The sequence below is a fragment of the Nycticebus coucang genome, chromosome 1 (genome assembly GCF_027406575.1).
Source record: "Nycticebus coucang isolate mNycCou1 chromosome 1, mNycCou1.pri, whole genome shotgun sequence".
Taxonomy (NCBI): domain Eukaryota; kingdom Metazoa; phylum Chordata; class Mammalia; order Primates; family Lorisidae; genus Nycticebus; species Nycticebus coucang.
In genome coordinates this window covers 131,778,031-131,797,786 of record NC_069780.1, presented here as the reverse complement: position 1 = coordinate 131,797,786, position 19,756 = coordinate 131,778,031, and the positions used below count along the sequence as shown (strand labels likewise).

Here is a 19,756-nt window from a genome sequence, read left to right as displayed (position 1 = left end):
AAAGTCTATGATCGTTCCCTGCACTGGGCACAGAGATAAACCCCTTCTGAAGTGTTAATTTGGGGAGGAGAAGGGTTATCCAATCAAGAATATCCCTTTCTCACAGCACCCTAACCCTACCAAAATATGGAACCTGTCAATATGTTACGTGGCAGGGCTGGGGGTGTGTGGGGGGACTAACGTAGATAGAATTAGGTCGCTACTCAGGTAACCTTAAAGAGAGGGCCCTTGCCATGTGGAAGGGGGTGGCAGGGTAATGCAATGTGAGAAAGACCACTGGCCCCTTCTAAGGGGGACACAGCCAAAAAATGTGGGCAGTCCCTAGAAGCTAGAAAAGGCAAAACCAGATTCTCCCTTAGAGCCTCCGGAAAAGAGCACAGCTTGCCAATACTTTGAGATCCCTTTTGGATTCCTGACCTGCTGAACTGTAAAATAAGTGTTCTTTGAAGTTCTAAGTTTGTGGTGATCTGGTACAGCAACAGAAGAAAATAATACAAAGGCCGACCTCGCTTCCTCTCGGAAAGCTGGCTGGCTGTCCCCAACCCCAGAGCTCATAGTGGGAAGTAGCCAACGTCAACCCAAGCATTAGAGCACTTGGGCCAAGATCCAGAAGTCCCAGCACTGCTGAAGACGCGGCTAGAAGAGAGGCCTTAAAGGAAGCACAGCTGGCCATAGATGTGAAGGGATCGGGGGACTGGATTCTCCAATCTGCTTACTAGCTGTATGCCATCAGCAGGACATCCCCCTGTTTTGAAGTGTTGTAAAACTTGGACTTAAGACCTACCTTGCCTGCTGGGTGTTAAGAGGACAAAAAGAAGTTGTGCTGATCATTGTCAAGCATGTTTATAGTTCTAGGTATGAATCTGACAGAATTAGGGCCTTAATACTGTTGTATTGAGTGGATATCAAATTTCTTGTTTTTGATACTACTATTATTTTTAATAACATTTCCTTCTAAATCTACACTTAACATGAAAATCCAATTAAATAGCAACTAATTTGCTTAATTGTTGACTGGCGTTTTACCATAGTACTTCCTGTAGTTATAGCATATTAGAGCCAGAAGGGGCCTGAATAATCCCCTCATCCATTTTTAGAGGCAAAGAAGCAGGTGCAGATTGTTGAAAGGTAAGAAGGTCAAACCTTTACAAACAGAATTCCTGGATGACTCCCTAGCTGCAAACCAAAACAACCCCCCCAGTGTTTATGAATCCCTTCTGAGACGTTGAGGACATGGACAGCGGTTTAAAGTGGAAACCCAGCCCACTCCATAGCACACTCTTCTCTAGCCTCTGAGAGTGGCAGCCCTAGGGTGCTTGATGGCTCTAGCCTTTTCCAGTTTGGTTATTACCCTGCTTTCCCTACACCGCCATCCTCCCTGCCATATTTCAATCTGAAGAAATAAACACTTAACATCACAGCAAGCATTAAGGAGTTGAGTTGTAGGGTTACACTCTGCACCCCAGGTCCAGCCATTCACCTATGTCAACCATTGCATGCACCGCTCTCAAAGGCAGCACGGAGTGGTGCCATCAGCAAGCCCAGTCACATAAACTGGGGGAAATGCTGCCAATACAGGCGTTGCCATGCTCACCAATCAGCAGTGACGACTCTGAGAGGCCAATTCAATCCCCTGAACCTACTTCTGCACACTCGAATCCTGTCTCTTAGCTGACATCAGGATGCCAACGGACTGTGTGCTTTGCCAGGTGAGTAAGCAGGAGTCCTTGAGGCCAGAGAGAACATCTGTTCAGAAGGCTGCCATCAGGTGACTCGCCACAGCCACTACTTTCTGAGTGGACAAGTTACTCTAAGGCTCTTTCCTCATCTGTTAAACAATGGCATTGAAGGTTTCTTTCTAGGCTTTTCAGAAGCGAAGGTTATATTCATGCTGGTGTTGAGATTTTAACTAAGGAAGTTGAATGCTGATGATAGAGGGGTTTTGTTTGCAAAATGATTTTTATTATAAAATTATTTTAATATAAAAAATTATTTTTAATTATAAAATTATTTTTACTTTAATTATAAAAATAATTCATGCTTAGTATAAAAAGTTGCAACAGTGCAGAAGTGTATAAAGTGCAAAGTAAAACCTCTTCCCTTGACTCCCACAGGCAGCTATCTGGCCAAGTGTTCTCTCCTGTCCCCTGAACTGGCCAGCAGGCTCCCATTAGCTCTCTTTCTTAAGGGAGTGGTTAAGACTCTTAAGTCTTTGCTTTATTTTAATGATTCTCTCAATTGGTGGAATAGAAGAGTAACATTTGCAGAGGTCTTTTCTTCCTTCTAAAAAGTTCAAATTCAGATCGTATAGCCTAACTTATAAATCCACATGACATTAAATTCTAATATTTAACAGAGTAGGGGTTTAAATCTCATTCTGCCTCTTCATTGCTGTGTCTCTAAAGACATTACTTACAATATTATTAGAGTAATATCAAAATTGCAAAAGCAAAAGAAAATACATTAAACCATTAATAGTTTTACTAAAGTAACCAGACTTTGGGGGATTTTTGTTGTTGTTCTTCCGAGACTAGGGCGATATATTTGTGTTATTTGTATAATTATAAAAGTTTTACATACTGCAATAGCTGAACAGCCCCCAACTGGCACTTCATAAATCCTTATTGACTAACAGCTTAGAAAGTTATTACTATTATTTCCTTGTAGCCTTTTGTTACAAATTTTACACAGAGAATTAAAGATAAATCATTACAGAAAAACTAACTTATAAAATCACATTGAATGGGATCTTCACCTCAAATATTTATTGAGCAGCTATTGTATGCAAGGCACTGTGCGGTTAGGATGAATCAATGACCCCCCAGGGCTCAGAGTCTAGCTGTAAAACAGAGACCTACTTACCACATGCCAGATGGCCTGATTGGAGGTTAGTGAGATACAGAATGCTAGGAATCCAGAGAAGTAAGCAAATGCCTTGAAATGAGAAATCAAGGAAAGCTTCATGCTCTTAGAAAATGGGTAGGATTTTTTGTACTCAAGGAGATTGAGGGGGCTTTTTAAGAGGCAGAGATACCAACAGCAGAGCAGTCAGGAAGAAGAGCATACAGTGTGCGTAGGTGAGGGGACAGTAAGCCTGGCACTGCGGAAGGGCAGGAACTTGAATGTTGGGCCAGTGTTAAAGCTTAGACTATAGTAAGTAGGTGATGGGTGACCTTGGGGCTTTTGAGCAGGAAAAGTGATGCAATTAATCAGTGTTACCTTAGGACAAGTCCTTGTCTTTGGCCCAGTTGCGTGTCAGGTAGTGGGGGCAGGAGAAGACAAGGATGGTAAGATGAATCCCAGATGAATGATAAGTGGGGCCTAGGCTTGGCAGGTGGCATCAGAAGGAAGGCAGGTACAATATTTTGTAGCAATAGGCTTATTAGAGCAGATGCCTAGGATTCAGTGATGAGTTCAAATCCCATTCTACCTCTTCCCAGCTGTGTCTCTCAAGACATTACTTAGGGCCCCTGAGCCTGTCTCATCTACAAGGGCATAGTAGCGTCTATGTTATAAGGTTATTGTGTGGCAAGTAATTACTCTCATAAAGCATTTACTTCTGACACATGGTGAACTCAGTAAATGTTACCAATTCCAGTTAATTCACCAACTGGAATTACTTAGCTGGAGTTAGGAAGGAAGCAGGAAGTAACAAGGGAAGCAGAGCTCTCCAGAGGCAGTACAGTAGCTAGGGGCATGGCAACTGACTGCATTTGGATCCCACCTCTACTATTTACCAGCTGTGATCTTGTACAGGCTACTTAATCCCTCTAGCTTGGTTTCTGTAGCTGCAAAACAGGTACAGTGTTATGGAGCTGTGAGAATGAGAAAACCTGCAAAGTGTGTGGCATGTGCCCAATACACTGAGAACCCAATTAGTTCCCAGGGGAAGGGTGGATGCAAGTTCAATGGAGTTGCCCCTTCCACGTCAGAGGTAGGATATGCAAGTGGGAGACAAGAGCAAGGGATTGGACATGAAGGACCAACACAAGCCTGGAGATATTTGGGTCCCCGGCACAGAAAAGATCATTGTACTCTACAGGGAGATGAGCCAGGAGTGTAGAAATTGGCCCAATGAAACAATCAGACAAATCTAGAATATAGGACATTGGATAAGACAGCTGGCCTGATGCATCAAAAATAAGTGTCATGGAAAAAAATACAAGAAGGTTGTTCTAGAGTTTAGACTAAAAGAAGACGGAAGAGTCATAACCAAAAGCAATGTATGAACCTTGACTGGATCCGGTTTTAAAAACAAAAGACAAAAAGATGTTCTTGAGACAACCCGTGAATTTTGACTAAGGATGCTGTTATTAGAGGCTTTTGTTTGTATTGCTAGGTATGGTAAGCATACTATAATTATGTAAAACAATGTCTTTGTTCTTAGGAAATATATACTGAAATACTTATGGGTGAAATGTCATTATATACACCCACGCACGGGGTGAAGGAAAAGTAAATACGGTAAAATGTTAACAATCTGGTTGGAACGTGAGTATTTGGGTATACATAGTACCAGCCTTTCAAATTTTTCTGGTGTTTTTTATTTTTCCCCGAGTATTTTTTATGTTGAATTTTTCAACATAAAAATAAATGAGAAAAAAATTTAAAAAAAGAGAAGATGGAGGAAAAACTGAGAACCAGTATATATCAGGAAAAGGAATTCTTTGGAGGGAAAGCATGATCCACTTCCCAAGAAAGGAATTTGAAGATGGGAAAGAATAACAAATTGAAGGCTGAAAATGAATTGTCAAATTTGAACATTAGAAGATTGTGGTGGCGTTGAAAGAGTTGAGGAGTGAAGGAGTAAAAACTGGGGAGGGTACCACAGGCTGCAAAAGACTACCTGACCATTTTGGACTGAGTCTTCAGTATAAGGGAGACCAGGCATTGCCAAGGGAGAAGAGCCTCGGGAAAGGGAGGGAATGAGACAGAGAAAGGAAGAATATTAATGGAGCAAAGACCCAGTAAATGAGGAAGGGGAGTGGTATGAAGACATAACAGGAAGACCTGGCCTTAGATGGGAAGGATGCTTTCTCCTTTGCTCCAGAGGTGAGGACTGTGAAGATGTCTGGAAGGAATCACCCATCCTAGTGACAAGGGGGTGAGGCAAAAAAGCAGATGCTTGAAAGAGAGAGTTCAGACCCTACCACTGGGTATGAACCAAGGGCAAGACAGCTGCGCTGTGACATGGTGCATCTGGTATTGGCCGGGCAATGTGGAAGGATAAAATAAAGCTAGGGGATCCGGGACTACCCATGAGGCACTAGAGACGATGGGGTAAAGAGCAATCATGGAAACCCAAGGTCCCCTTTTCAGAACTTGGTGCTGGGCAGATTACGCATTAGGAAATGAGTAAGACTGGGTAAAACGCTTTATCCTCGTTTGCACATGCCCTCCACCTTGGGCTGCCAGGTGTATAGGCACAAGTGGTGTTAAGTCTTTGGTGTGAAAAGAAGCTTTTGTCCTTTAGACTAGTCTTCAGTTCCCCAGCCGTAAGTGGCCCTGGCATCAGGTGATTTGGGTTCAGGAGACTTGCTGGAGCGCTCAGGCTTCCCCTGTGCACCACATCCCCTACACGCATGCGCACGTAAGGCCACCCAGGTGCCCCCACTGAGGACGCAGTTTTGATTCTGTGTCAGCATCCTAAGTGTTTCTCAAACTGAAGGTCAGCATCACGTGGAGAGCCCCGCATTTTGGAGTTTCCGAGTCAGCACCCCTGTCCCAGGCGAGGCTGTGGCACCCAGACCAGGGCCCAATTTGGAGGAGCGCAGGCGTGGGGTGGTGGAAAGGACCAAACCCCTACAGGAGGACCTTCGTTATGACGCAGCCGCCCCTGTCGCCCTCCAGGTCCTCTTTGAGAGGCGCGCCCTCCCGGCGGTTCACTTCCCGCAGCCGCGCCTGCAGCACCTCCCTCTGGGCCTGCAGCTCGCGGCGCGCCTGGGCGACGGCGCGCTCCTCCTCCTGCAGCGCCCGCCGCCGCCGCTCCAGGGCGCGCTCGGCCTGCTCCACGGCCGCCTCGCGCCGCTCCAGCTCCCGCTCGCGCCGGCTGCCGCGCACGGCCAGAGCACCCATCTGCTCCAGCAGGCGCGCCCAGTCGCCCTCGGCGGCCGCGGCGGGGAAGGGCGCCGGTGGGCAGGACGTGGGGGGCGGCGAGCGCCAGGCGCCGCTCCCCTCCACCTCCCGCCGGTGCGCGCTCCTCAGGTGCCTCCACAGCTCCGAGGTCCCCGCCTGGAAGCCTGGGCCGCGGCCCACCTGCTCCCCGCACAGGCGGCACGTGGCCCAGTGGCCCGAAGGCTGCCCCGGGCGCGCGGGGGCCAGATGGAAGTAGCCCCAGGCCTCGGAGTACGGCGCCCCCAGGCGGCCGGGAGGCGCCCCCGCGTCGTCCGGCCCGCAGCCCTGCTCCGCTGTGCCCGGCAGCTCCTCACTCCGCATCGTGCCGCACCGGCGGGAAAGGGTCCCTGCACGCACCTCCTGTGACCACGGCCAGCCTGCGAAGAAAGCAGGTCTCCGTCTGTTTCATCACTGATAAGAATCCTACGGCTAGTTCGGGTAGGTGCCTGGCTTTCCCTCTTAATATTCAGTATTAAGTGTTGATTCCTCAGAAAAAACAGAAATGTCTAGCCCTTCCCACACTAGGAATTCTCTTGGAAATCAAGCGGGTCCCCAGCCTACAAGTGCTCATACTAGGTAGTGGGAGACCAAGCTTCTGGAACAGAAATAACCAGGTAAAAAAGTGCTGTATCTCTATATTTTTTTTAATAGTCTCCTTTACTTTTTTTTTTTTTAAAGGTCTTGTCCTCCCTTCAGTAGAAGAGCCGGGCTCCCTTCAGTAGTCTTCTCAGCTTGCAGAGCACACTTTCAAAATTAGCGGAAAAGAAAGCTTTGAGAACCTGGTTCTGTGTACCCTCAGTGAATCCCCAACAATAATAAAAAAAAAAAAAAGAGAGAAAGAAAGTTTTGAGAATGAAAATTTTGTTTCTTAAGAACTTTAGGGCCAGAAGTGTCAGTGGTAGACAGTCTCTTAAAAAGCTTTCAATGACTGTACTTTTTTAAAGATAAAATATCTGTTTTTGTCGTTATAAAAACAATCCTATTTATGAGAAAACTTATACTGAAAGCCATCAAAATGTTTCAAAAATATGCACATTTAGGAAACAGTATGCAAAACAGTGTACTAAAACTTTTACCTTATAATCAGATGGTGGGCTTGTCCCAAGGACCTTGGGGGGTCCCTGTCATTGCCTCCAGGTTTCCAACTAACCCAAGTGCCAGGGAGGGGTAGAAACTGCACACAGTCTTGACTCCTGAGGTCTGATGAATCATTCAAATTGCTAGAACGAAATTCAGAGGACAGGCAGCTCAGTAAAAGAAATTCATTCAAACAGCCTTAAAGATAGGTACTGGAAATACTACTAGTGCCGTGTCTTTCTGGCATTCATTTTTTCTGACCCTTTTATAGATACATGAGGCATAAAACAAATAAAATTAGTTTTCTTTAGTTCTTATCCCAACTAAACAGCCCCTCTACAGATTTACAAGCTATAAAACTTGCTCAATACTTTTAACTAAGAAAGGAAAATATAATCAGAGTAATTAGTCATCATGGTTATTCACGATGGTTATTCATGATGACTAATTAGCTTTAAAAGTCATTAGAAATTACATTTCCCCTCAAGAGAGTTATTAAATTGCTGAAGTCCCAAAAGTGGAGGTTGATGGGATGAGGAGTTAAAAACTCCTTCAAGAGGAATATTTTTATGGTCAGTTAATATTATGGTTATGTAACATTATGGTTAGTTAAGTAGAACAAGATTTTAGTCTTAGAAACACCTTTGGGTTTTTTTGTTGTTGTCTGTTTGTTTTAGACAGTCTCATTCTGTTCTCCCAGCTAGAGTACAGTGGTGTCATCATAACTCACTGAAACCTCCAACTCCTGGGCTCAAGCAATCCTCCAGCCTCAGCCTCTGAAATAGTTGGGATTATAGGTATGTGCCACAGGGCTGGGCTAATTGGGTGGCGGGTGGGGGGGGGGTTGGTACAGCTAGGGTATTGTTCTTGCTCACACTGGTCTCAAACTCCTGTCCTCAAGTGATCTTCTTGCCTTGGCCTCCAAGTGTGCTAGGATTACACGTGTGAGCCTCCTGTGCCCTGCCAGAAATCTTTCTAATTATCCAACTTTACCTAAAATTTTTCCTATACTTTCTCCCTTTTAAAAGAATTGTTTCCTTCTACATTGAACCTTATCCCCTCAGAGTTCCCTTTTTATTATTAGACATATACAAAAGTGGAGTGACTACTATAATGAATTCTTATGATTTGTTTTAGAAATCAAACGAGATTTAAACTTTTCCTGTAATATCAAGACCATGGCTTTGTGTTTTGACGTACTTTCTCAAGCAGGGGATGAAAATCACACATAACCTGCAGATTCTCTTAATTGGGCCAAAGCCTGACAGTCATTATTCCTGATGGGTCCCCAACAGTGCTGGAGGTGAACAATTATTGTCACATCTTTTATCTCCGTGCAAGTTGTCTCTGGGTTCTTTAAAAAATCTGGAATGCTCCGAGGAGTGCCACACACGTGGATGCCATCTGTTATGAGTAAAGTTGGGCACAAGAGTGACAAGCCCTAATTTTGATGTCTTAATCCTTCTATTTTCATGTGAAGCCTCACCTAAGCCAAGACAAGCTGCACCACAACTGTCGGCCAGCATAGCGCTGCCCCTCCGAGGGTGGCAAAGGGACATGCTCTGCCTGGACAGCCCTTCACTTTCGGAGGTCTTAACCAGTGGAAGGCAGCATGGTACAGAACTGCCTCACTTTCTCAGTCCTCCACACATGGCTGTATTCTGGCTCAATACAATCTTCTGTTCAGACTCAGTATCTAAAGCCTGGTCACAGGTCCTAGTACCTGCCTGGCTCTGCTAAAGCTCATTTCAACTGCCCCTACAGTGCAGAAAGGAAGAAAAGTCTCTTCAGATTCTTTAGCCACAACTTTAACACGCAAAGACCTCTTACAGACTGACTAGAAAAAGAAAAAACAACAGAAAAATAGACAAGAAATATGAGTAGGCAAATGACCTAAGAACAAACCCAAATGACCAGGAAATATGTGAAAAGATGCAAGACATCACTTAGGTTCAGGAAAATGCTATTAAAGTAACAATAAAGTATCATTTTACACTCACTCATCATACTAACAAAAAATGAAGAGGGTCTAACAGCCAAAGCTAAAGGGAGACACAGAAAAGGGCATCTTCATGAATTACTAGTGAAGATGGGATGACTTTAAGGAAAGCAATCTGATAATTACTGTGTTAATTAAAAATAGGAGTAATCTGAGATTCCACTCCTGGGGATTTCTTCTGCAGAACTAAACAGCACCAATACAAATGTCCTATGTGTTAGGATGTGTTTATCCAATGCCCCAGGGGGATTTCTGGAGTAACTGTTCTTGGAGAAAAGATGAAGAGTGTGTAATATGATCTCACTATTATTAAATAATATACAGATCTGTATAGGAGATATACATAGTATCAACACGATACTATGGGTTGAGGCAATGGTAGCTGATGAGAAAGGAGGGAGAAGAGGAAGAGGTAGACAGAAGCAAAAGAAACAAGGTACTAAGAAAGCATGGATGTGGTCATGTGCACGCATTTAGGTAGTATTTACATTGCACGATCTGCAGATAAATAAATACCTTTTTTTTTTTTTTTTTTGAGACAGTCTCTCTCTGTTGCCCTGGGTAGAGTGTGTCATAGCTGACAGCAACCTCAAACTCTTGGGCTCAAGCAACCCTCTTGCCTCAGCCTCCTGAGTAGCTTGCACTACAGATGCCTGCCACCATACCTGGCTACCTGGCTAGTCTTTTGTTCTTTTTTTTAATTTTTAGGGGTCTCACTCTTTTTGTTCAGGCTGCTCTCAAACTCCTGAGCTCAAGCAACTCACCTACCTCAGGCTCCCAGAATACTAGAATTATAGGCATGAGCCACCAAGCCGGGTCAGAAGTAATTTTATAAACCCTTGGCTCCTCAGGCAGGGCCAGCCCAGCTTTAACTATGGAGGCTGGAGAGGCAGTCCCATGGGGAAGCCCATTGTTGCGTTACGGGAGACGGGAAAGAACAGCAGCTTTGCCATGGGTATAAGTTCACTCCTGTAATTATTAAGATTAAACAAGAAACAGACTACATGGCGTGGGATGGCGTGTAGCGAAACATCTTTATTCTTGACCACCTTTATATACACTGGTGGTCACTACACACTTAATCTATGATCTCTAACTCTTTCTATCTAACTTTAAATCAGCACAATTTCCTCTGCTTTTTCTTTCTTCTCAGACATATGTTAATTCTTGAGCAAGGTATCCAAATAAAAATCACAAAGAACTCCTGGGGAAGAAGGGGAAACAAAATCCCTCAAGCACACACTTGTTTGCCTCATAATGGAGTAACAACTTTGTTCTTCCTCAAGGCAAAGACCTTTAGGCTCCAAAGACAATGTGTTTTTAACACCTGTCAACCTCTGGCCTATATCCCCAGTGGAGAGATTGTAAGCCTCTGACCACGTGGGCTTAACAGGAGCATAACATCAGAGAAACTGTTCCAGAACAGGCTCTGAGTATGCCTCAGAGGGGAGTCCAGTTCCCTTTTTGCCTTTGTGTTAGCAAAAGCCATTTTTAACCCATTACAGACTTGCCCTGTGTTGCTTATGTGGGACCGTTTAACCCACACCTATTGCAGGGCCACTCAAACATCTACATGCATAGACTCTGCCATGCAAGAAATCCAGTGTGTAGGAAAGGTCAGGATCAAGTGTCTGCTGCACCCTGCCCAACCAGGAGATTCTATATCCACAGGAGAGAGAGGAAGTGATGGGAGAGGGGCTCCTCACATTCATCTCTCTGCCACAGGGCAGACACCTGGGACACTGCCTTAAATGAAATGAACCTGACTCTGTTTCTTAGCCCCAGCTCACCCATGTCTCAGTCTCCCCATCTGTCAAAGGAAATGATAAGAATATTTGCCTCTATAAATAAGTGGCTGAAATCAGATACTGCAAATGACCTCACTTTTGGACTTTCCACTACTATATAAAGTCAAGGTATGAACAGAAAAACTACCACTATTTACTATTCAGACGTGCACCCTCTTTAGTGCTCAGAGGTGGTGTTATTCTTCTCTTTGACATTCTGTTATTCAGTAGAGTAGGTAGTCTAAGAAGACTCCCTTTGGGGACTTTTGAATACAAAATATACATTATAAGAGCAATAGGAGGCTGGGCATGGCCGTGGCAGGTAGATTGCCTGAGCTTGGGAGTTCGAGACAGCCTAAGCAAGAGTGAGACCCTGTCCCTAAAAATAGCCAGGTATTGTGGTGGGTGCCTGTAGTCCCAGCTACTCAGGAGGCTGAGGCAAGAGGATCACTGGAGCCCAAGAGTTTGAGATGCTGTGAGCTATGACACCACAGCACTCTACTGAAGGCAACAAAATAAGACTTTGTCTCAAAGAAAAAAATAATAATAACAGATCCAAGACCCTAACCCCACAAATTTACTTTCACTTCCTTAATTGACTTCATGCAAAATAGGCTGCTTATCACTCAGATAAAGAAGGTAATATGAAGGTTTCATTAACTGAAGCCCTGTGATATGCATTTCTTCCTTACCAAGTACCCAACAAAATGCCTATCATTAATTCACTAATCTCATGGTTAGCTAACAAGAAGAAAGTGAAATAAGAGTCCCCAAACTTCCAGAAAGGTGCCAATGAATGTGATTACTTTCCTTACATCCATTCACTCCAGCCCACTGCTCACTGCACCTACCTAGTCAGGCACGTGCTTGCTGCCCAGCGTTCCAGAACCACTGCTCTGTCTTCACCATCTGGTAGGGTAAGTGATGCTTCCAACAGTAATTCTCATACCTGATGTAAAAGTTAGACCAGTGTTCCCTGATCGGGATGAATTCCATCCAAAGATCTCCATCCTGGGGAAAAGATGAGCAGGGAACAGCTCCTTGGCGCTTTGGCCTTGGGGTCCCCCACTAAAGGGTGGATGCTCAGTATCCCTTCCATTCTCAGGCCCTACAGGGTACAAATGCTCTGTGTGATCCACCACCAAAACACATTACCATTAGTGTTTGATGAATTTTTTTCTTTTTTTTTAAGAAACAACAGCCTCTGTGGCCCAGGCTGAAGTGTAGTGGCATGATCATTATTAGCTCAGTAACCTCAAATTCCTGGGCTTCAACAATCTTCCTGCCTCAGCCTCTCAAGTAGCTGGGACTACAGTAGCATGTCACCAGCTGGGCTAATTTTTAAAAAGTTTTTATAGAAGTAGGGTCTTGCTATGTTGCCCAGGCTGGTGTCGAACTCCTGGCCTCAAGCCATACTCCCCCCTTGACCTCCCATGATTATAGCCTGAGCCACCATGACCAATGTAGTGCTTGACTTTTTTTTTTTTTTTAAAGAGGGTCTCACTCTGTCACCCATGCTGGACTGCAATGGCGCAAACATCTCTCACTGCAGCCTCAAGCTCCTGGGCTAAAGCAATCTTCCTACCTCAACCTCCTGAGTAGCTAGGATTGCAGCCCTTAACCCATGCCCAGTTTGGTACTTAACTCTGAAAAGTTCCAGTTCTTCAGTTGTGTAACTGAAACTTGTTGTATAACTTTTAATGACTTTCAACAGTAGAAATTTTTTAGTCCAGTTTCAGAGGGAAAAACCTGAAAAAACAAATGTAGATTTTACATATTTCCACAAAGGGGAGAGAATAGCATTGTTGGCACCATGCCTCTGAACTCTCCCATGACCATGTTACATTGAAGTATCCATTATTTGAGGAAGTGATAAATTTAAGCCTGTGGAAGATAATAAGTTCACATTAATTACCTACCCATTTCAGTCTATTTCTGAAGAAGTTCTTCTAATAACCTATCAGATTAAAAGATTCAGCAGTATATCTTTCTGAATACCAATATAGGGAATAAAGGAAGGCATCAAAATCCGAATAATTTGCATAAATATGGGCATATACACAAGGTATGACTATAAAATTGAGAATCATCCTATTAACCACTCAACAAAAGTTAAGTTTACTATTTTATATGTATGCGTGTACATATAAAAAATATTAGCCAGGCGAAAAGCTAAAGAACCAAGCAATGTCCTCAAAAGGAAACAACAAATTAATTACAGCTCTGTTGGTCCTTCTGTACTCAGGGCTACTTACTTTGGTTGTATTAACCAGGCAGAGTCATAAACAAATACATGTTGGCTGAACCCAAATCTTAGATGAGAAATTCATGCTAATGAGAAATTCACACAGATGTTTGTGGGAACACTAAACACATTTTCATTTACTTCATCTACCAATGACTTTAATCAAAGGAGAACATAGTAATTAAGTAATTAGCCTTGACAATGGAGCTATCAAGGAAACCACAATTCATTCTTCTCTTGTGTGTCCATCTCTGTTAAAGACTGCTATATATTAATCTATTTATAAGCAGATCCAGACAATTAAAAAAATTAGACTGGAATCACCAGCTTTAAGGTTTAGATGAAATTAAGTAACAGGTAACAATGCCTCTAAACTGTAAAATATGGATACCTGACTTGGGGAATAAAGGGTTAGGTGTGAAAAATCTTAGAAAAAGGTTACCTGTAGACTATAAAAAATGTACTGGACCCACAGGTAATTATCTGGTAAATTAGATGTTCCCTAAATGTCATAAGCCAATCTCTTAGATATTTCTACCACTAGCTAAAAGGCAGAGAAGCACATTCTCCTTTATTAATGCATTTTTAAAAATGAAAATGGTAAAGCATTCTGCCCTAAAGTGGACCTTTATTTCAGGCCGTCGTTACTTAATACATATGGTCCTATAAAGAAAGAAAGGTGGGCAGCCATTTTATCCTGTAAAGAAGCATAATTTAGTATGAGGTGCATGCGTCCTCAAACTTTTTAAACAGGGGACCAGTTCACTGTCCCTCAGACCATTGGAGGGCCGGACTATAGTTTAAAAAAAAAACTATGAACAAATTCCAATGCACACTGCACAGATCTTATTTTGCAGTAAAAAAAAACGGGAACAAGTACAATCACTCCGCCTCATGTGGTCTGCGGCGGCAGTTTGAGGACCCCTGAAAGGGACTTAAAGCTGCCCTACTCTGAAGGCCTTTGTAACCCAAAAGATTTCTAAATTGAGAATTACCTGGTTTGGGCTCTTACTCTTTTTATACATTTGTTGTATACTTTTTACTGCCGTTTGCCTCAACCTATCCTTGACCCCCCCCCAAACGTGTAATAATAATTCATAACAAAAAAGAGCAGAAACTAATTACTCTGTCAATTTTTAAAGCTATTTCTACAGCAGTTTCTGTTAAAGACCTTATCTTTGCAATCTTGGCTAATCAGAAATTCAACCAGTTAGTACTTACTTTTTGCTTTCCCAAGGATGAGAAAATATAACTTCTCTGGCTAAGCTTCAGGCATTGGTCAGTGTCAAGAAATTACAGCAAGCTGCTCCAGGATACTCCGAAAGGATCGGAAAAGTCTTTTGTTCCAGCACCATGAGGGGTGGGGAATTTGTGCATCTGGCGTGCATTCGGTTCCCCCCCACCCAAAATGGGAAACATGAAGAAATTCCTAATTAGAGAAAGCCCACTATAGAGCGCCCAGCGCTTCCACACGGCTAAAAGTCAAGCCGCAATAAGGCAACTTTAACAAAGGGAGAGCAGGGGAGTGACGACGGTTCTCCACATTCCGAAGAACTTGTTGAAGGGAGGGTGGAGGGAAGGCGCCAAACGAGGTGCTGTAAGGAGGTAGCGGGGCCTTTACGCAGAACCCGGCTCCGAGCGCACCTTTTGTCATCACGGCGAGCGGCCGGCCGGCTACCTGTGGTCCGGCTGGCCCGGCCCAGCCCGCCTAGCCCGCCGTGCGCCCGCCCACCTCCCGGCCCGCACTCGCCAAGGCCCCGCGGAGCGCGGGAGGGCGGGAGGCCGGGACCAAGGCCGCCCCTACTGGCGCCGCGCGGACATTTTGTCCGGGAGGGAAACCTCGGCGGGTCCCCCTTAAAGACACAGCGTTCCATTCTTGCTGCAGGGGATACAAAGGGGGGCAGAGGGGTGCGGCTTTCATGCGGAAGTGATCGGGGAGTCGCTCTTAAACCATCCAGGCTCACGAGTGGCAGGGCCTGTGTTTGGCAAGGTTTCAAAATGAGGCACCATGTAATTGTAGTTCATAACTTTGCGTCACCCTTCCAAGACCTGGGTTCCCCGGACCTGTCCCTGGGAGCGGTTTGGATCCTTTCAGGCTCAAAGCTTCTGACGTCACAAATTGGAGGAATTTACACACACACACACAATCAAGGCCTGGGCAAATACAGGGGGCGCTCCCCGGCGGTCAGCTCTGGCTAGATTACGCTCGGGTTAACAACCCCTACCTCTCGGAGGTTTGCGATTGCAAAGATCCATTCCTCAAACAAATGACGTCAGCCGCAGGTAACTTTGGCGCGATTCCTGCAGTTGTCATCATTCCAGCTCCAGGCTGAAAGATCAAGTTTTCAGGGACATCCTCATTGTGGTAAACCTAACTTGGAGGGAGGAGAGGCAAGTCCTGATTTGTAGTATTTTAAATTCACTCACCATGGCGGATTTCAAACTACAGTTTAGCAAGTGGTCAGAGAGTCCCTGGAACTGTATTAATTGGGTCTTCTGCTGCGGCTAGCACATGCTGTTCTTTGTGACTCCCACCTATTTTTGGTTTCCATTTGTTCTGTTGTCTCGCGTAAGCAAATATACAAAAAACCTGTGGGTGGAGTCAGTCACAGCCCCTCCTCTTTGGGATGTGACTGTTACTTTCTGCATACCTCAATTCTGTCCCCATTCTGTTGGCCAAAGCCCGCTATCAGGGGAAAAGTGTTACCGGAATTTCTCTCTTCAGTAGGTCCTTGGTCTCCGTATAGAGGAATGAGGACCACAGATCAGTGCTTACCATAGAATTTTATTAGAAAGAATACAGAAGGACTAAAAAGCACCAGAACCTCTGGCAGAGGGAAAGACCCAAGTGGGAAGTCTCCATGTGGGCTCTTTATCTAGGTCTTGAGAATGACACTTGGACAGGACTTGGCAGATGGAAATACATTTCAAAGTTAGTGTTATCAACAAATTAATGAATGCAGTCCCTCCAGCTCAGGGCAAAAGGTCAGGCCATTCCCTTCATGAAATTTCCCAGGCCTAGGAAAACTGGGGTCCCCTGTCCAACCTTAAATGAGGGAACCTTGTATCAAAAGTATATTCCTTTCTTTTTTTTTTTTTTTTGAGACAGAGTCTCATTATGTCACCCTCGGTAGAGTGCAGTGGTGTCACAGCTCACAGCAACCTTAAACTCTTGGGCTTAAGAGATTCTCTTGTCTCATCCTCCCAAGTACCTGGGACTACAGGCACCCTCCACAATGCCCGGCTACTTTTTTGTTGCAATTGTCATTGTTGTTTAGCAGGCCTGGTCTGGTAGCATTGGGGTGATTCCTGCCTTGGCGCATGTGGCTATCACTGTAACTACTGTGCTGAGGGCGCTGAGCCAGTATATTCCTTTCTTAAGGAAATCTTGCCACAAGGAACAGATCTGTTTAGTACTTTTAAAAGGAGGACAAGAAATAACCATTCCAAGAATGGTTTCAGAAGAAAAAACTCAGGGTTATTTTGCAATGTGAAAATTAACTATTAGGTTGCTACTTTTCCTCTGGCCCAAAGGATGCTTATACCTGTGGACATCTGATTAAAAGAAAAGTAACTACTATGCTGTTGGTGGGAATTCAAATTAGTACACCACTATGGAAAACAGCATGCAGGCTTCTCAACCCAGCAATCCTGCTGTTGGATATTTATCCAAAGGAAGGAAAATCAGTATATCAAAGAGATAGGTGCACCCTCGTGTTTATTACAGCAGAATTCATGGGTTGCAATGATACGGAGTCAACCTAAGTGTCCATCAATAGTCGAATAGATAAAAGAAATGTGATGTATATGCACAATAGAATACTATGAGGTTGGACAATGAACTTCAAGAACTCATCTCAGAAAAAGTGCTACCTGACTGCTGAATATCACTACAGTCACCAGATGGCCAAGGGGAGTACTTTGAAGGTTACCATAGTGATATTCAGCAATGAGGTATATGGCACTTTTTCTATGGTGAGTTCTTGAACTTAATTGTAGAACCCTGTACTTAGCCATACAAGTAAATGAAATTCTGTCATTTGCAGCAGCATGAATGAAATTGAAGGTCATTATGTTAAGTGAAATAAGCCAGTCACAGAAAGACAAATGTCACATGTGAAAGCTTAAAAAAAGTGGATCTCATAGAGGTAGAAGATAGAATGATAGTTACGAGAGGCTAGGAAGAGTTCAGGGGTAGAGGTATGAAGAGAGTTGGTTAGTGGTTACAAATATACATTTAGATAAAAGGCATAAGTTCCAGTATTTGATAGCCTTGTAAGGTGACTATAGTTAGCAGTAATATACTGTATGTTTCAAAATAGCTAGAAGGAATGATTTGTAGTGTTCCTAATACAAAAAAAAAAATGACAAAAGTTCAAGGGGATGGATGTTCTAAATACCCTGTTTTGATCATTACATATTATATGCATGTATCAAAATATCACTTATACTCCATAAATATGTACAAATATTATGTAGAGATAAAAAATGAAAAAAAGAAAAGTAATATATTAATAAATGAATCCAGTTAGAGCCACCTCTAATTCATGTTTTAACATATGAACTAATTTTTTAAGTTTATTGTATCTGGCAATTCTTTTTTTTTAATTAAATCATAGCTGTGTACATTAATGCGATCATGGGGCACCATACACTGGTTTTATATACCATTTGACATATTTTCATCACACTGGTTAACATAGCCTTCCTGGGATTTTCTTAGTTATTGTGTTAAGACATTTACATTCCACATTTATTAAGTTTCACATGTACCCTTGTAAGATGCACTATAGGTGTAATCCCACCAATCACCTGCCCTCCGCCCATCCTCCCTCCTCCTTCCCCCCCTTTCTCCCTTCCCCATATTCTTAGGTTAAAACTGGGTTATACCTTTCATATGAAAGCCATAAATCAGTTTCACAGTAGGGCTGAGTACATTGGATACTTTTTGTTCCATTCTTCAGATACTTTACTAAGAAGAATATGTTCCAGCTCCATCCATGTAAACATGAAAGAGGTAAAGTCTACATCTTTCTTTAAAACTGCATAATATTCCATGGTGTACATATACCACAATTTATTAATCCATTCATGGATCGATGGGCACTTGGGCTTTTTCCATGACTTAGCAATTATGAATTGGGCTGCAATAAACATTCTGGTACAAATATCTTTGTTATAATGTGATTTTTGGTCTTCTGAGTATATATCTAGCAGAGGAATTGTAGGATCCAATGGCAGGTCTATTTTTAGATCTCTAAGGGTTCTCCAAACATCTTTCCAAAAGGAACGTATTAGTTTGCATTCTCACCAGCAGTGTAGAAGTATTCCCTTTTCTACACATCCAGGCCAACATCTCTGGTCTTGGGATTTTGTGATATGGGCTAATCTTCCTGGAGTTAGATGATATCTCAAAGTAGTTTTGATTTGCATTTTTCTGATGATTAAAGATGATAAGCATTTTTTCATACGTCTGTAGGCCATGTGCCTGTCTTCTTCAGAGAAGTTTCTCTTCAAGTCCCTTGCCCAGCCTGCGATGGGATCACTTGTTCTTTTCTTGCTTATATGTTTCAGTTCTCTGTGGATTCTGGTTATTAAACTTCTGTCAGAGACATAACCTGCAAATATCTTCTCCCATTCTGAGGGCTGTCTGCTTGCTTTACTTACTGTGTTCTTGACTGTGCAGAAGCTTTTTAGTTTGATCAGGTCCCAGTAGTGTATTTTTGAAGCTGTTTGAATTGCCCAGGCAGTCCTCCTCATAAAATATTCGCCCAGACAGATTTCTTCAAGAGTTTTCCATGCACTTTCTTCTAGTATTTTTATAGTTTCATGTCTTAAGTTTAAATCTTTAATCCAGTGAGAGTCTATCTTAGTTAATGGTGAAAGGTGTGGGTCCAGTTTCAGTATTGTACAGGTTGCCAGCCAGTTCACCTAGCACCATTTGTTAAATAGGGAATCTTTTCCCCACTGAATGTTTTTAATTGGCTTGTCAAACATCAAATGACAGTAAGTAGGTGGGTTCATCTCCTGGTTCTCTATTCTGTCCCATACATCTACCTCTCTGTTTTTGTGCCAGTACCATGCTGTTTTGATCACTTTCGATTTATAGCATAGTCTGAGGTCTGGTAGCATGATTCCTCCTGCTTTGTTTTTATTTCTGAGTAATGTCTTGGCTATTCGAGGTTTTTTCTGATTCCATATAAAACAAAGTATTATTTTCTCAAGATCTTTAAAGTATGACAGGGGAGCTTTAATAGAAATTGCATTAAAATTGTATATTGCTTTGGGTAGTATAGACATTTTAACAATATTGATTCTTCCCAGCCATGAGCATGGTATGTTTTTCCATTTGTTAACATTTTCAGCTATTTCTTTTCTTAGACTTTCATAGTTCTCTTTATAGAGATCTTTCATGTCCTTTGTTAGATAAACTCCCAAATATTTCATCTTCTTTGGCACTACTATGAATGGAATAGAGTCCTTAACTGTTTTTTCAGCTTGACTATTGTTGGTATATATAAAGGCTACCAATTT

General features: G+C 43.1%; 1 protein-coding gene and 1 non-coding gene across 6 annotated transcripts; both read right to left on the bottom strand.

Annotated features, from left to right (window-relative positions):
• Positions 1–1,992: 1,992 nt before the first annotated feature.
• ZBED3 (zinc finger BED-type containing 3) lies at positions 1,993–15,779 on the bottom strand. 5 transcript variants are annotated; one of them, XM_053588246.1, is made up of 5 exons: positions 15,650–15,779; positions 15,448–15,551; positions 11,829–12,726; positions 7,191–7,334; positions 1,993–6,491 (listed from the first exon to the last, which is right to left on the bottom strand). In XM_053588246.1, the coding sequence occupies exon 5, from the start codon at positions 6,433–6,435 to the stop codon at positions 5,803–5,805; it is 633 nt and encodes a 210-aa protein (XP_053444221.1). In that variant the 5' UTR covers positions 6,436–6,491; positions 7,191–7,334; positions 11,829–12,726; positions 15,448–15,551; positions 15,650–15,779; the 3' UTR covers positions 1,993–5,802. The 5 variants fall into 5 exon arrangements, with proteins under 5 accessions (XP_053444221.1, XP_053444241.1, XP_053444230.1 ...); XM_053588266.1 differs by lacking the exons at positions 15,448–15,551; positions 15,650–15,779 and adding an exon at positions 14,444–14,724 and having other exon boundaries at positions 11,829–11,988; positions 12,623–12,726; XM_053588255.1 differs by lacking the exons at positions 15,448–15,551; positions 15,650–15,779 and adding an exon at positions 14,444–14,724 and having other exon boundaries at positions 11,829–12,085.
• LOC128593526 (small nucleolar RNA SNORA47) lies at positions 8,701–8,838 on the bottom strand. Its single transcript, XR_008382375.1, has one exon. It is a non-coding gene; the product is annotated as a small nucleolar RNA SNORA47 (small nucleolar RNA).
• Positions 15,780–19,756: the final 3,977 nt, after the last annotated feature.